The sequence below is a fragment of the Manis javanica genome, chromosome 1 (genome assembly GCF_040802235.1).
Source record: "Manis javanica isolate MJ-LG chromosome 1, MJ_LKY, whole genome shotgun sequence".
Taxonomy (NCBI): domain Eukaryota; kingdom Metazoa; phylum Chordata; class Mammalia; order Pholidota; family Manidae; genus Manis; species Manis javanica.
Genome location: NC_133156.1, coordinates 218389869 through 218407156, shown reverse-complemented (window position 1 = coordinate 218407156; position 17288 = coordinate 218389869). Strand labels below are relative to the sequence as shown.

At 51.9% G+C, this 17288-nt stretch overlaps 1 protein-coding gene across 3 annotated transcripts in view; it reads right to left on the bottom strand.

Annotated features, from left to right (window-relative positions):
• GALNT14 (polypeptide N-acetylgalactosaminyltransferase 14) overlaps window positions 1-17288 on the bottom strand; it is a 214723-nt gene that overhangs the window by 3372 nt on the left and 194063 nt on the right. Inside the window, exons 10-13 of one of the 3 annotated variants that reach the window (XM_037009398.2) lie at window positions 14475-14601; window positions 12306-12398; window positions 8140-8223; window positions 7514-7658 (exon numbers count right to left, since the gene is read on the bottom strand). In XM_037009398.2, the coding sequence (XP_036865293.1) occupies window positions 7514-7658; window positions 8140-8223; window positions 12306-12398; window positions 14475-14601 (449 nt within the window). The remainder of the gene's footprint in view (window positions 1-7513; window positions 7659-8139; window positions 8224-12305; window positions 12399-14474; window positions 14602-17288) is intronic. The other 2 variants (XM_037009399.2, XM_037009401.2) reach the window with 2 other exon arrangements.

The following is a 17288-nucleotide window of genomic DNA, read 5'->3' as shown; positions in this document are numbered from 1 at the left end:
AGTCATGGCTGGTTCTGGAGCCCTTTCATTGAAGTTTAGTCATGGGAGATGAGGTCTGTCCCTGAGTTCCACATTCCAGGTTGTAAATATTAAAACCATAGATCAGCCCCACCGTGACAGGTGATAGCTGGCAACAGATTCTTCTTCTTGGCCAGCTCCCAAAGGCAACCCTCTGAGAAGGGAGACAAAGGTCATATCCCATGTTGGGGACTGGGAAGGAGGCAGACCAGAGAGTAGGCCCCTTCCCTATTGTTGCTGGGAACTGGGGACTCCACACCAGACCAGTGGACACACACAGTGCTGGCTCCCAGACTGGGCCTGCCCTGCCACTGCAAACTCCCATCCTGCATACCCGTGCTTGGCCACCCCCTCTAAACAGTCCCCCTTTGAACCTAGGTGTGTACACCAGGGACACAGTCCACTCTTGGAGGGTGAGATCCACGCAGGTCCTCAGATCAGACTCGGACCGTTTGAGTGGGAGATTCCAGACATCTGAAGTGTGATGGTGAAGGTGGGAACAGGCCCTGGGTGTGGGCCCAGAGGATTCCTTGCCCTGTGGGGAGGGGACAGAAGTTCCCAAACCCAGGCCCAGCCCAAGGGCAGAGCTGCCATGGAGCCATTTGCCCAGGCCTGTCCTACAACTGGCCATAACTTTAGACCTCTGCCATTGTCTGGAAATGAGGCTAAGCATACAGTCAGTAATCTGGAAAGAAGATGAGGGCCATTCCCTCCAACCCACTACCCAACCACATAGCTTACAGTGAACCGTGAATCAGCATTTTAAAAATAAGTTCTGCAGTCATCTCATGATCACCATAATAACTAGCTCTGTAATTTTTATGTTAAAGCATTAATTGATAAACAAAAAAACTTAAAATATACCAGTTTCTGAATATTTGGCATTTCTTCAATATCCCAGGGGCTTCAAAAACTGGAAGTGCTGTGGATGTGGGGTGGGTGGCGAGTGGTAGCTCCTTTAACATCTGAGACACCCCATCCACAACCTTTGGGGAAGGAATGCATATAGCACACCCTGGGGGCTGTGGCTGGAGTCTAAGGAGACCATCTCAAGATCCTCAAGGGGTGAATGCACAGGAGCAGATGGGAATGGAAGTCCTTGCACTAAGTGGACTTTCAACAGCCAGTCTTTACCGGCACTGAAGTCAGTCAGCCTCACAATGTCCCAGAGGAACGCTGCTCTTGGGACACTTCTGCAAAGGAGGAGAGGAGAAAGGTAAGCAGAACACAGGAGCAGGTGGGGTGAAAAGCAAGGAGAGGCTTTCTGATTCCCATTCTGAGGCCCGTCAGGCTCCACAGAAGGGCAGGTGATAAATGGGTTTATTAAATGAATCCCGGAGTCCGCAGTGGATTCCAGAAGGCGGCAGTGGCTGCTCAGGCTAGCCTGACCTGGATGGGTGAGCCCTGGGCCATCGCTGCTGCCTTGATTTAGGGGACTGGCACAGTCACAGCCCCTGCTCTCCCACGCACAGGACACAGCCATATCCAGAGGACATCTTGGTGCTGTGTGGGTGGGACAGGCCAGCAAGGGGCTGAGGAGGAGGGGGTCCACCCTTGGCCCTCCAGCCCCTTTGCTCCTGCCAGGGAAGAGGGGAATAGAAGATGGGGAGGGCATGGTCCAGGCTGGGCAGCCATAAGGCCCTCTGTGCTCAGAGGAAGTCTCTGGAGATAGCCACTGTGGGTTGGAGAGGGGAAGAGGGCTGGGCAGGGGGCAGCCGACCTCTCTCTAGTAAATGCCCATCTGGCTACAGCTGACAGCTGGGATGAGATGGGCTGCAGCACCCAGCCTGGGGCTTGCTGTCTTGTGCTGGATGGAGGAGCAGAGATGAAAGGTTTTCTTAGGAGGAGGTAACTGAAGCAGCAATGTTCTGACAGAGGCAGGCATGAAGATGAGATGGGGCCCAGGCACAGGGGCTGATCTTGGAATGGTCCTGGGCCATCTCTGCAGGCAAGAGGCAATCAACCTAGGGCAGTGGTTTCCAACTGGGATTCCCACCTTGCTCCAGTCACCTATGCAGGGCACATTTGGCAGTGCCTGGACATATTTTAACTGGCCCCTAGTGGGCAAGGCGAGGGATGCTGCTACATCCTAAAATGCACAGGACAGTGCCCACCACAAAGACTCATGGGTACCAACTAATGTTGGTACCAATGCCGACAGTGCTGAAGTTGAGAAAGAAAACCTAGCCTAGTTATAAGGGTTTGGTTTTGGAGGCAGCAGGCCTGTTGTCTGACCTGCCGTTGCTCGTGTATGACCTGGATAGCATCAGTCAACATCTCTGAGCCTCGCTCACTCCGTCTGTGAAGTGGGAGTAATAACAGGACAAGGCTCACGGGGTCACTGTGAAGATTACACAAGACGATGCACATGGAGAACTTACCCCAGGGCCTGGCCCCACCCCCCCACAGTTTACGGACAGTATTTTTATGACATGTGGGAAGGAGCAGTGGTTGATGAGGAGAAAGTTTTGCACAAGGAGAGAAGTCAGGGGCTGTGTGTTCACCACAGAAGCCCACATCAGTTGCTGATGGTTCAAAATTTCTTCTGGGCGGCGAATAGTGAATGATAGAAGAAACACTGAATGCAGGGGCACTGCCCACTGTGCTGTGGCTATGTGGCCAACACAGCTCACTACTAAGGCACCTGTGCATTCTGCAGCTTCACACTCACTGTCTGCTTCATCCCCAGAGATCCTGGGAGGCAGGTAGGATGCCATGGAAGGGGGACCGAGGTCGGTAGTTACTCTGGGCACGCCAGGAGCAGACCCGGGGGTGGCCTGTGAACGTGGGGCCTCCTTGGTAAGACAGAACCTGAGCCAAGAGCATCCAGGGCCACGGGCCCCCCAGACCACACTGAAGGCCACACATACACACCCCTACAGCCCTTGTCAGGAAATGCCACAGAGGCAGTTGTGAGGGGCTGTTTCAAGGGTATGCTGAGAAAACTCAGGGAGGAAGGGTGGCATGGTGGTGGTGACATGCTGGCAGCCTGGCTCACTGGCAGACTCACCGAGAGGTACCAAGAGGCGTCCAGGTTTGGGGAAATAGCTCTTCCCTCCCCTCACCCTCACAGGTATGCAGCTGCCTGCACACACACCTCACAAGAGAGTAGCCTCAACTGCTGGGGACACAGGGAGAAGGACACACTAGAAAATTTGTAATTGATGTTCCTCCCCTTCCTTTACACTGGGACAGCAACTAGGCTGGCGCATCTGTCTTCCTTCTGTCTTTCACAAATACTTAAATACAATACAGTTAAGAGGAAACTTGTTCACCTAGAGGCTTCGTGGGCTTCACTCATTTACAGATTGGTAAACAAGTACTGGTATTTCTCTCTCATTCCACCCAGGCATCAGTTTGCCAACATCTTCCATACAAACTCAGAGTAAACATTTTGCTACCAAGGTTAACAAACCAGCCAAAAAAGAGAAGAAAGGCAGGGTGACAGATAGATGGGGCCAGGGTGGAGTGGGGACGTGAGCCAGCAGCAGAGCCAGAGGACAGCCGTGGTCCCACAGTGTCCTTTCTACAATGAGGACACCCATGTGCTGAGGACATACCCCCTGGGCAGTGAGTGGCCAGCTGGAAGCAGAAGGCAGAGCCCTGGGCTCCCACCCTCTGGTGTGCTTTCCCTCTAGATGCCTAGGACCCCAGAGCCCCCCACTCAAATGCCTGAGTCTAATTTTAGGACTTGCATGGATTTCACCCCAGGTCTGTCCTCCAAGGGTGGACATGTACTTAGGTTCAAGGGGGACTGTTTAGAGGGGGTGGCCAAGCGTGGATATACAGGCTGGGAGTTCGCAGTGGTGGGGCAGGCCCAGGCCAGGAGCCAGCACCGTGCATGTTCCCTGGTCTGGTGTGGGGTCCCCAGTTCCCAGCAATGATAGGGAAGGGGCCTACTCTCTGGTCTGCCTCCTTCCCAGTCCCCAACATGGGGTGTGACCTTTGTCTCCCTTCTCAGAGGGTTGCCTTTGGGAGCTGGCCAAGAAGAAGAATCTGTTGCCGGCTATCGCCTGTCACGGTGAGGCTAATCTATGGTTTTAATATTTACAACCTGGAATGTGGAACTCAGGGACAGACCTCTTCTCCGCTTATTAGATTTGAATAAAAGGATCCCAGAACCAGCCATGCCTCTGACAGCAGCAGCAGTAGCCGAGCTGAACTGTGGCAACCAGATTTCCCAAGTCCAGCCTTCATCATGTACCAGTGCATGACCTTGGGTGACCTCTAGGCCTTGGTTTCATCATCTATGAGGCTGACAGTGACCCTGTGCCACAGGGTTCTTGTGTCACTTCCTTGATGTGTCCTCTCAGTGACAGAAGAGGTGGGAGCAGGAGAGGGGGCCGAATGAGTCCACGAAGAGCTGGGGGGCTGACGTGACTCCCTCCAGACAAGCCAAGAGGCAGGACAAGTGGAGGGACACAGAAGAGGAGAAGAGACAGAGCAGGGTTAGTGGAGGAAGGCTTCGTGCCATATGCATGGGCAGAGAGGGCTGGGCAGCAGCAGGACAGGCCTGAGAGTTTCCGTGGGGAGGAACAGATACTGACAGGAGGAGAGAGGTAACACACGTCAGTCCTAAGAGGGTGTATACTCCTCATCCACATGCAAAGATGAGCATGCACACACACACACACAAGCATGCACACACACACCTGGGGGATCCTTCTAGCTGAAATAGTTATGTGGATTTCTATCCATCTAAAGTAGGTTCAACACCTCCAGGATCACAGATACACACCCCAGTCCTGCTGTTGGCTGCAGCCCCCTCTAGAAGAGGCTGTGTTAATCCAGTACAACTCTACCCTCAGCTGGCACGCAGCCTGGTGCCCTGTGCACCAGGGGCACCCAATGGTGTCCACTTGAGCACACTGAACATATTTCTATCTCAATATTCCTCCTTATCCTGACCTTACACCGTTACTACGCAAACCCAGTTGTTCTCTCCAAAGCACAGAGGAATGACAGTTTGGCACCATCTTCTAGAAAAGACTATTTTCTCACTTGAAGACACTGTGACTGATAACTGTTGCTCTCCCACAGATGACTACCTTTTCCTCTCCTTTCTCACCCCACTGGAAGGTCAGCTGGGATAGGTACTATTACCCTATGGTCAAATAAAGGCCTGGCAACCTCTCGCCAGGGTCCGGCTATTGGGGGAACTCTCCCTGAGACCCAGGGTGCTGGGGCTGTCCTCCTCCCACTTCCCTATGCAGCCAGACATTCAGTACCGGAAAAGGCCTGCCTTGCTAGAGGAATATCAAGCAAATTCCTGTCCCACGAAAAGGGGACAACATTCTGGCTGCTGGGATACATCACAAGCAGCATCCACACACAGATCCTGAAGAGAGGAATGTGTGTCACCTAGCCACATTTTACAAAGTGCCACTTGAGCAGCTTGTGATGTTCCCAACCAGGCTGCCATACTTGAGGCAAAACTGAACCCTCTTTCTTCTCCCTTTTCCTGTCTGACTCAGGCAGCCCCCTCCTGTGTCCTGCTGGAGCAGAGAGATGACAGAGTCCCAGCAAGCCAGACGCCAGTAGTGCAATGCTTCAAACTCCACGCCGAGTGTGGATTTTTGTGGTAGACAATGGGGAGCCACTGAAGGCTGCACTGAGATGGGGAACAATGGTTTGATGACATGTCAGATGAAGGATGAGGGGCAGGGAATGGAGGCTGTGGCCATAATCTAACATAGCAGTTCCCAGCTGGGGCAGTTTGCATGGAGGCCAGGGGCATTTGGTGGAGCCTGCAGAGTTTGGTTGCCATGACTAGTGTGAGGGGCATGCTACTGGCATCGGGTGGGCATAGGCCGGGGAGGCTGCTGGGGAGGCAACCTACAGCCTACAGCTCAGGACTGCTCCCACCACAAAGAGCCACCCAGCCCAAAATGTCAACAGTGCCGGGGCTGACGAAGGCTAGTCAAACATGAGGAAGCGAACACAGGGTCCAAGAGCAGCTATGCTGAGGGAAGAAGTGATGGAACCCGTAGAAATGGGGATGCAGGAAGAAGAGGAGCCATGGCAGAGGGACAGATGGGACCCGTGGAGGCTAAGAGAGGGAGTCACATGGAGAGAATTAGTGGGAGGGGGAGACAGCAGGGGTGCCTTACAGTTGCTTGCTGAAATCAGTAGGCTTGGGTTGCAGGTGAGTTTGTATGGCTGTGCGCTTGCTTGATGGCTCAGTCTCAGCCCCAGGCCTCCGAACATGCTATGGTTCCTCAGACGCCCTTTCTCCCCTTCCTGACATGACCAACTTCCACTCATCTCTCAGGAAGCAGCTCATTTTCCAGTCCTCTAGGAGGAGGACTCTGATCATCTTGCATATTTGGATACCAACTCTCAGTGTTCCTACAGTGCCTTGGGCAAAGCTATCCAGGACAGAGTTTACATCAGAATGGCTGCTTACTTGTTTATTTCTGCAGTAGATCCCTTGAGGGATCATGGAGGCCTGTGACCTAGCCTTTCATCTTTGCATCTTCACAGTTAGTGGAGAACATAGTGAATGAATGAATGAATTCATGGATGAAGACACACATTCTGTGAATCGATGAAACAGAGAAGAGTGCCAAAGCTGGAAGTATGGATAAAATCTCCAAGAAAGCATTTACAGATTAAAGAACAGGGACCTGCGAAGCCTGGCGTATACTCACCATAAGGGTGTGACAGCAGAGCCATGAACTAGCAAAGCTGACAGACAGAAAGGGCAGGAAGGAAGGAGAATCAGGACCATGCACACCCCTGGAGCCAGGAGGGAAGTTACAAGACGAATGTGCTTTCATGCATCCAGCAGGCCAGGAGTTACAGAGGTTGAGACAGGCTGTGGCTTTGTCAATGACCTCTGAGAGGTCTGTCCTCAGAAGGGAGAACAATGACCTACAGAACATGGGGGTGCTATGTTGATCAATCAACTATGGCACAAGGAAACATTTCTGAGAAGGGACTACAGTGGTTCCTCCAGATTTGGGGGAAGCAGGAGATAGCAGAGGTGGGGGCACAGGCCTGCTGAGCACAGGACAGGGATGAATGAGGGCCCTGCCTAGAGATAGGGGCAGCCAGCAATGGTGATGGTTTTACCAAAGCTGATCTGACTGCCTGGAAGTCAGGGTTAAATCACTGGGGAGACTCAGAGAGGAGGTATTTCACCCTGGAGCAGCATCAGCCAGCAGCATGCATTTCTCATTTTGTTATTTCATATTTGCAAAGTAGCTATACCACTTGCCCTGCAGACCCAGCCCACATCTATTCTTAGCGGGCTGATCACCAAACCCTGCTAATTTAATGGCAATTTCCTATAGGCACCATGTTGCCTGGAAAGCATCTTTCAAAGAAATTCCATGCATTTGGAAACTTAACAGAGTGACCTAGTTCCAGAGTGAGGGAATCGTACTTCTACTCTGCTGCTGAACTCTGGGTATAACTGGACCCTGGTGTCATATAAAAGCAGGTGATGGAAGCTGATCCATGCACATTCTCAGATCCCTAACCAGTTACTTACCTGGGACTTTATATCCTCGCCTTTGATCTTGATACAAGGACTTAACTTGACCTTGGAGATCTCTTGGTTATTCTGCTTTTGAGACTCTAGGCACTTCTGCCTCTGTCGGATATTGCCCTTCTGGATGGAGGAGTCCTTGGGGACTCTAGAGGAATGCCACAGGAGAGATGAGAATCTGATGCTCCTTGGATTGTAACACGAGCAGCCAGAGGTCGAGGCAGTGCTTTGAGGGGCATTTCATCCTGGGCTGTTACAAGGTCTGCACTGCTCGAGGAAGGGGGTGTCTCTAGGAGCAAGGCAGCAAGGAAAGACCAGGAGTCCCAGGGTAGAAGGACTCTGGAATGGAGTCCATGTCGGCGGGTCCATGCTCTTAGGTCACATGGTGGGATCAAACCCCAGCAGTTGGGAAACACTGCTACTAGCTAACCTCAAGCCCTCCTGCCACTGATTAATATAATTCCTAACATAATATCCTTTCAGGGATAAGAAGAGCAAATAGGTCTTCTCAGATCCCCATACACTTAAAAACTCTCATCCAGTTGGTCATGGGCTGTCCCTTCTCCAGACCAAGCCAGCTGAGGGCATCTCCTTGCCATCAGAAAAGGCTCAAAGGGTGGGGCAGGTACCTGAGTTCAGGATAGACGTTCTCCAGGTACCACCTGAAACTCTGGCACTGGAGATTCCTCCGCAAGTCCAATCTGCTCTCGATGCTGGGATACAGGGGCAGGAACAGATAAAAAAACAGAACATGGCTGTGCCAGGGACAGGAAGCACAAATTGCAGCCTGCACCCACCTCTTTCTGGAGGGTGCTAGAGAAATTAACCAAGAGAGATTTCTAGAGCTCCAGACTGTGGCTCTAGTAATGGAAACACCCAGAAATATCTCACAGTGATGTGACAATGACACTGAGGACCTGTGCTTTTACTTGAAAATGGAATTTGGGAGTGGTTTTACTTTCATTAAAAACAAGGCTATAGGTATGTTCAGTGGGTTGTTAATGATTTACTGCCAGGGCTCTGAGTCTACTTACCCAAATCCCAAATCTCTATTTAGATTCTGCAGTCAAAATACCACCCCTGACCATCCCAGCCTCAAAGAATCCTCTCCTTGGGTTCTAGGATCTGGTCATATATTTGCTCATCAAACATTAATTGAGCACCTATTATATGTCAGGCATCGTACCCAATGGGGGATAGGCGAGCTTTCCAGCAACAGAGAATGGAAATGAAACAAGTGATCACAACCCCACGTGGACGTGGGGTGGGCACTCGCGGGCTGTGGGAGCACCTCAGAAGTGTACCCTTGCTTGTCCAGTCGATGGTGGTCAAGGTGGTGGTGATGCTGAAGCTGTTATCTGGAAGGAAAAGTGGACCTCATCTAGACAAATCTGAAAGTGTGTGAGGTGAGGGCCCCGGGGTAGAGGCAGGGGAACAGCAAAGAGAGACGGTGCATGGGAAGAAGCGAGAATTCTGTTGGCAGGAGCAGCACTGAAGGTTCTATGTGTGTATGAATGTATGTACACGGGGGAGGAAGCAGGGAAATGAGTGGGATGTGAGATGGAGACAGACTATAAAGGGTCTTGGGAGGCTCTGTGGAGGAGTTTGGGCTGAGGGCAATGAGAAGCAATTGATGGGTTCTAAGCAGAGCATGACGTGGTGAGGCTTGCACTTCCGAGCATTGTACAGATGGCGAATGGCTCTGCTGGGGCAAAGCTGGAGACATGGAGAGCAGTAGAGGGATGGCTGCAGAAACCCAGCTGGTCACGCTTTTAGGGGGTGGGGATGGAGAGATGTGACAGGGTCAAGTCCCTCCTCTTCTCACCATCTGCACCATCAGTGCCCACCTGAGCTCCATTTACACCCTGTCTTCCCTGGTGACCACAGAATGGTCCCTGCTCTGGCCAGTCACACCTCCTTCCATCCGACTGGACCAGGTGTTCTCAGGGCCCCAGGGCTTCTCGTACAGCACTAACCACACTGCCTCAGCAGACTCTAAGCAACATGGGGACAGAAATGACTTTTTAAAAAAATTGCTGAATGCTTAGCCAGGACTTGGGTGCTTAGTGTGGGAATGAGGCAGGATCACTGGACGTGGTGGCTGTTTGGACGTGGGAGGAGATCGGAGGGAGGAGTCAAGGTTGACACCTGGATTTCTGACTAGGACACCAGAATGCAAGGAAGAACGTTCACTGAGATGGGGGATACAGGATGAGGAACAAGTTCAGGAGCAAAGTGGGTGAGTTCAGTTTAGGACTTGTGTTGGGGAGCCTGGGAGACATCCAGGTGGAGATGTCCAGCTGCTACTTGGACATTAAGGCCCTGGAGCTCAGAGGAGAGGTCCAGGTCAATTCTACAGCCCAAGCCACACCCCAGACTGTTACTCTACTGGGGTGGAGTAGAGTTTTTTGAAGCTCCCCCAGATTATTGTGATGTGCAAGCTAATTTGGGAACCATCCTCTAGAACTTTCTCCTTGAGTTAAAGTCCTCAGACCAAAAGCATGGCATCACCAGGTCTGTCTCCAGGTTGCTTAGAGTCTACAGAGGTCTGAGTACCAGTAGCTCAGAAGTGGTGGATGCCAGGGATGATGTACAGTACGAAGAGGGAAGACCCTTTGGGAAGACCAACAAGTAAGGGTGGAAAGAGGAAGCTGAGGCTGCCAGTGGGACCAAGAAGGTAGAGCCTGAGCAGCAGGACAAGAGCCAAGACTACAGGTACAGAAAGGCAGAGATCAGAGGTGCGTCTGAGGGCTGGAGTAATAGAGAGGATGCCACGCAAGGGGGACCAGGGAGCCGGGGTGGGCCAGGTGGGAGTGATCGCAGCAGGCGGGAGCGACCCCAGGGGGCAGGGCAAGGCCTCAGATCACAGTGAGGAGAGGAGAACAAGGAGCCACAGACAGCAAGTGCAAGCAGTTGTTTCATGAAGCTTGGCTCTGAAGGGACAGAAGACGGGGGTGTAGGTGATGAGCAATGCTGGACGGCAGGAGAGTTTGTTTCCATTCCTCCTCTTCCTTTAAAAACACTTTTTAAAAAGATGTAAGACAAAAAAAAAAAGTAAGACACCAAATCAGTTTAAATGCTGATGGGAAGCGTGCAGCAGAGAAAAGAGACTAGGGATCAAGGAGAGTGAAAACCCATGGAGGCAAAATCCCCCAGAACTGTGGTTCCCGTAGTCTGTACGGTAAATTCACCTGGGTGTGTAGCCTTTTAAAAATTCTACAGCCCAAGCCACACCCCAGACTAAGTTACTCTACTGGGGTGGAGTATAGTTTTTTGAAGCTCCCCCAGATTATTGTGATGTGCAGGCTAGTTTGGGAACCATGCTCTAGAACTTTCTCCTTGAGTTAAAGTCCTCAGACCAACAGCATGGCATCACCTAGGAGCTTATTAGAAACGCAACTCTATCGAATCAGCATCCCCATTTTAACACGATCCCCTGGAGATCTATGTGCACATTGAAGTTTTAGAAGCCCTGAGCCAGAAGGCAGAGGAGATGAATCCAAGCAGAGGGAACTATAAATGTTGATTTGTGAATGAAGGCAGATCAAAGGTGTGTCTGGAGTACAGGTGGAGGGCTGGCCTGACAGGGCAGGAGACACACCTTGAGCTTGCTGATGAAAGAAATGAAGGACGGTGCAGACACAGTGAAGTTTATAGGTTGGCTGGTCTTGGGAAGTAGGTGCAGTTTCATCTGTAGGACAGAAGGATCACCTGCTGTGAGTGGGAGGAGCCTGCGGACTCAGGATTTGGGGAGGGCAGGTTTAACAGAGATGGAAGGTGAGTGCTGGCCATGAAAGGCGGCAGCACCAATGGGCCTCCTGAGGGCCTCCCTGAGGCTGGGGGAGACTGACAGAGCCAGCTGCTATTTCCCAGCCCCATTCAGCGGCCTGTGCGCGGGGGAGGAAAAGGTACACAGTCAGGTGCATCCAGGATTGAGGAAACCTTGCCTCGGGTGTTGAAAGATGCACAATGGGCAAAAGAGCTGAGGACATTTTTTACACCCTCTCTTTAAGCAAGAGAGTGGAATCCAAGCTGGAGAGGGAGGAAGTGCAGAAAGGAGGGGGCTGGACGGGGCCACCCAAGGACCAGAAGTTAGAGGAGGACGCAGAGCCAAGGCCTCGAGAGGCTCTTGGGGAGAGAAAGGAGGGACAGTGCAGGTGTGTGATCTCAGAGATGCAGATCCTCCTGGCAGGGCCTGATTCAATCCCTGCGAGCAGCCAGGGACTGGACCTATGAAGTGCAGGCTGCAAACCCTTAACAGCCTTTGCATGACTGAGGGACACTAGATGGCAAAAAGCCACCGGTTGTCCCTCAGGCCAAATCAAAATATAACATAAATGAAGTTGTCACTTTTCTCTATCAAAAAGTTGTGGGTTGGGGAATGCAGTGTATAGTTTTGAAGGAAGACAGATGTGCTTTGTATCTCATCCTCGTCTTAACAGTGCTGTGATCTACAGCCACTGACTGAAGCTGGAGAAACCTCCGTCTCCTTGTCTGTGAGACCGGGGCCATTACACCCATTTCTCTGAGTGTTTAGTACTAATGAGGTATCTTACGTCATGGTATCTGGCACTTAATTCCTTTCCCTGTCTGCTGGCACTCCCATGATGCTGGAGCACCGTAGAGGCGCTATCAGCCCCAAGAGGGGATCCGAAGGGGAAGAGCTTGGGCCCTAGAGGGGCTGAGTGGCCTGGGAGACCAGATGAGCACCAGGCCTGCCAGGACCCACTCGCCTGGCCTGTGAGCTGGGGCTCTTCTTGACCCTCTGCACAAATCAACCAGAAGGGACTCTTACTTTCCAAAGGGCCTCTCCAGGGCGAATGGCCGGGCAGCATAATAGTATTGCTTGTATTCATCCATCCACACTTCAGCTGTCCGCTTGGTGTTCCTGGGGAGACAGGGGGTGGAGGGAGGGGCTGTCCATGAGGACCTATGATGCGTCCAGTTAAAATACATACATGGGCAAGCTGGCAGGAGCCCCCTGGGTGGGGGCCACCACAATCCAGTTAATACTCTTCTTCCCTGGGTGCTGAGCCCAGCCAAGTCCTACCCAGTCTCCAACAGGGAGTTTACCAGCACACAGGATTTTAGCCGTAATGGCAAATTCCTCTCCAAAAGAAAAATTACTCCAGAAATGGAGCTTCTGTGACTCTCAAAAAATAAAAATAAAAAAAGGGTGTGTGTGGGGAAACAGCCAGGAGAACTCGGCACATTGCTACGGTGGCCATCTCATTCTGGCTGTCCCCAGGCTCTTCCTCCAATGTTCCCCCTTTGCACAGGTGTGTGCTGAGGTCCCAGCTCTCCGAGAGGAAAGCCAGTCCCACGGTCATCCCCGGCCATGGGAATAACTTGGTGCAGGTGTAAAGGAAGTAATCAAGCCATCTCTGTTGGATATTAGTTTTTTAATCTAATATCCAATCTAATATCCAGCACTCTAGTTTCTTAAATCAGGCATTTGCTCTGCATCTGACCCTGAGGGTCACAGAGAAAGGGCAGAGACTGACATGGCACATGGCACCATTCAGCAGTCAGGGAGGCAGAGATATGAGGCGGAGCCTCAGACTCGAGAGGGGACATGGGAAAACTACTGGATGCGGGGGCAGTGTGGGAACAGCCCCTGCCGGGCCCACGTAAGTGAACCTGGGCTCTCACTAAACAAGGGAATGCTCCTCCAGATTTCTGGTTTGGTTTGGAGCAGAGACATTTGATAGAGGAGCACGGCAAGCCCTTCCAAGCCAGTCAGTGGACCTGAAATGACAGTCATGTGTACACAGCCCGCTTCCCGGTGCACTGAAGGCAGTTATAGTGCCTCGCTGGCTCCTTCCCTGGCCTAACCATCAGCAAACTGGGAGCTGCGTAGGAGACACCCCTGCCACCTTTCTTGAACCTGGCATTCAGGGTGCCCACTGACCAGGGCCTGGACCTAAAGACAATGAATGTTCTGGAGCCCAAGGCTCTATCCTCTCATCCCGCATCACGGCCCCATTTTTCCTACACCCCATGCCCCCAGCTCACCTTCCCCTTAGGAAACATGAGAGCTGAGGCAGCCCTGACTTTGATTTCCCTGCTCCCTCCTGCTGGGTTTCTCGTTGCCCAGCCCTGGCCTACCACGTTTCTGCAAAAAGTGTTGTCAACTTTCCCCCTGCTGAAACCCCATGTCAACTCTGAAACTGCTGTGTTAGGACCTGATGCACACCTGTTCACACATGTGAAAAACCAAGGAAGGAAGAACACGGAACTGGGAAATGACACCCCAAGTGGGAGGAAAAACACCCAAAGAGATGCTTCACTTCTTCCTCCCTACATGACCCAATGGCAGTAAGGAAACAATAGAAAAGGGGGTAAGTGGTTGAGTGGAGCTGTCAGATGACAGTAGGAGAAGGAAAGGAGAGGAGCTAGAGACAAGATGAACAAAGGAAAAAAGGGATGGACATGAATTATTTTTAAAACAAGAGAAAGATGGAAAAAGAAAAACTCAGACAAAGAGAAATGAGTCCAAAGGGAGAGCAGGAATAGACAAGTGGGAACCACTGGGTCACTGAGTTCCTGGGGTCTCTGTCCTGTCCCCATTCCCAAATCTTCCCAAGGACCTTACCTCTGATGGCCCAGCCTGAAGGTGGAAATAGGAGGTTGTCTACAACTCAGGGCAAAAACAAACCCATTACCCAGAGCCCCAGCCCTGCAGGATGGTGCCGCCCAGGGATCTGAAGCCCCTGAGCCCGGAGGTGGGGCCTTCACAAGCCTGGGAATCAACGTGGAGAGCAGCCTTGGGGCCTCCTGCCCAATGCTGGATGGGCAGGCCCAACCTCCCCTGCTTAGGCCGAGTCTCAGGGAGCATGACGTGGGGATCCTGAGAATCCAGAGCACTCCAGAAACCTACCAGAGAACCTGGCACAGCTGCATCCCATCATAAAGAAAGCCCTCACTTTGTGCTGCCCGCAGAGCCCCTGGGTAAGTCACTTACTTTATGTATGTGTTGGCGTTTCCATCCGGGAAAATGTACGGGTGCTTTTTCCGGAAGACATGGCCCACTCGGCTGCAGGGGACAATCTCTAGGCTGCCCCCACACATCCACACTCTGAAGGAGATTTCTGCAAGACAGCCACACCCTGCGTCACCACTCTGCACCCCTGGAGGGCAGGGAACACGGCGGCAGCTCTAAGGCACCAGATCCAAGCACGTGGCAAGGGCCCACTGCACCCGGCCTGGGCTTGGGGGTTAAGTGCCAACTCCACAGGCCATGTGCTCCACTGGCTGAGCAACCTCAGTTTCCCCATCCACAAATGGGAATGCTAATAGTTTCCACCTGAGAGGTGGTAATGCATTAATATGGGAACAGTGGCTGGCATGGAGGAGCACAAATCTAAATGAGCACCTGCCTGTCCCCTCCCCTTATGGAGGAACACATTCCAGGCCAGCATGGTGGGGGAGATGTGGAGGGAGGCTTAGCCTGGAAAACAGAAGCCTTGGGGCCACCAGAGAGCTGCTTTGGACATATGGAAGGTTTCAGTGTGGAAGATGGATTAGACTTATTCATATGACCCAGAGGGTTAGAACCAGGACTGTGGGGGAAAGAATTTCCCTTTGAGAATATGGGAGAACTTTCTGCCAGTCAAGGCCTAGACTGAAGTACTTGGCTGTTGTGGAGATAGCGAGTTTTGCATTCTGACAGGTGTGCAAACCACCAGGCCAGAGTTGGTTGCAACAGAGGACCAAATTCCCAGGAGGTGCCTGGACAGGTGCCCAGGAGAGCACCTCCCAACACCCAGACTGCTACGCCACCCTTCCGTGAGGGCACCTGCATCATTGCTAGGGAGGAGAAAGGCTGAGCTGCACCCAAGAGCTGAGAGCAGCCACAGAATGTCATGGAAGCCTCAGAGGTGTTGCTGGGGTTGCTCCCTGGGTGGGAATTTTGCTCACATACCCATTTCTTCCTGGCTGGCTGCTGCTGCAGGGACCTCAGGGAAGTGGGTGGGGTGGAGTTAGCAGAGGTGCTGGGATCGGGCTGACGATACATTTCTCCCCTGGGCCTGCTTACTAGAAGGCAGGAAGTTGTGGTTCTGCCCCAGAAGGAAGCAGTGGAATCAGATGGTGGAGGAATTGTATCGCTGCCATGGTTTAGAATTGCTGAATGACTTTTAGGCAGTTTTGTTATTGCATCTAACTTCTCTACAGACAGTGTACCCCTTACTGACTACACCGAAGGCATGCTGCCCACCTCCCGGACACTGGGTATGCCACTGGTGGGAAAAGCCAGCTTCCCATCTGGGAATTCTTGCTCCATTCATGCTTCTGCAGTCAAGCTCAGGTATAAAGAGGGTAGGCTAGCTCAGGAAAAATCCACTCTGATGGGTGACTGCTCCTGGGAGGGCCATGTGGAAGCATGTCTAGTGTCCAGGACAGGGAATGAGAATTCTAGTGCCTTCTCACCACACACGTGCCCTGCACCCTCCAGCACTTAGGCCCACCTCTCTGGGTTCCTTCACCATGTGTCCCTTCTCATCCATTGTCCCTCCACTTTCTGTTCCATCTCCCTTCATTCTCTCCAAGCAGGTGTCTGGATGTAATTTCTTCATCCTGATCCTCACCTGCTCGCTCACTCACCTGGCCTCAGATTCCCTTTACCTGGCCCCGGCTGACTCCTGCCATGTGTCCTTGGAAAGGCCACTCAGTCATAGGCAAGGCTTCCTTGACACTAACCCCGATGCCACCTTCTCCACACCTGCCCCTTTGCCTACCCAGATGCTGTCCCGAACAGGCTACAGCTTATTCCCAGGAAGCTCAGATTTCCCTCAGAGTGGGGACAACATGTGCACTAGACTGAACAAAGGACTTCTCAAGGTTGCTGCCAAGTGATGGCAAGAACATGGAGTGAGAAGAAACAGGAAGTGCTTGGCTCTGGGGTCAGCAGTTGTTGAGTCTGCAGAAAGCTACCAGCCGCGTCCCTTAGGAAACCTGCTTGACCTCACTGAGGCTGGGTTTCCTCAAATATCAAATGAAGATCATAAAAATACTCCATAGGATTGCTGTTGACATCAAATGAAATAGAATTTTGAGCATACTGCAAAAACTCTTAAATGCAATCAAAAGATAAGTGACAGCTGTGATGAGACATGCCACAGAAGCCGGTCTCTTTAGAACACAGACACCAATGGCACTGCCCACCTGTGCTCACTTCCAACTTCCTTCTTCTTCCACGAGAGGCTCTTGAATTTGTGGGCTTAATTCTGAGACTTCCCCATAAAGGTCTATGTTACAGTTGGCTTTTGAAGGGTCACTATTGGGATCACTTGCTCCAGCCTGGTGTCTGTGACACGGAGCAGTGAGAGAGCTTTGCCAACTGCCAACATCCATCTCTCCCCGTTGTGTTGAGGGCACAGAAGGGTTGAAGGGGTAGGTCCATGGGACTGTGTTGGAACACGTGTGAATTTAGTCTTAGGCAGATATACGTTCTACTCTGCTCCAATCAACTTCTCTCTGGAATCTCAAAACCTGGTCTGCTCCAGATCCTAAAAAGGAAACCCTCGCATCCTTCACAACTAGAAAAGGAGGCCTGGCTGACTAGATATAACCTACAAAGTTTGTACCAGCTTTCTTTCAAAAATCTGCCTATATTTTGGCAATGATCTCTTCCTTTCCATGTATTCAAGTGAGACATATGTCCCTCCTCATTTGCAAAGGAATCCCTCCAACTCCGCCTCCATCCCACCCCCACCCTGTGCCCTGGCAACCTGTCTCTTTCCCTGTGCTCCCTTTGCCCCACATTTTGCTTCTCTCA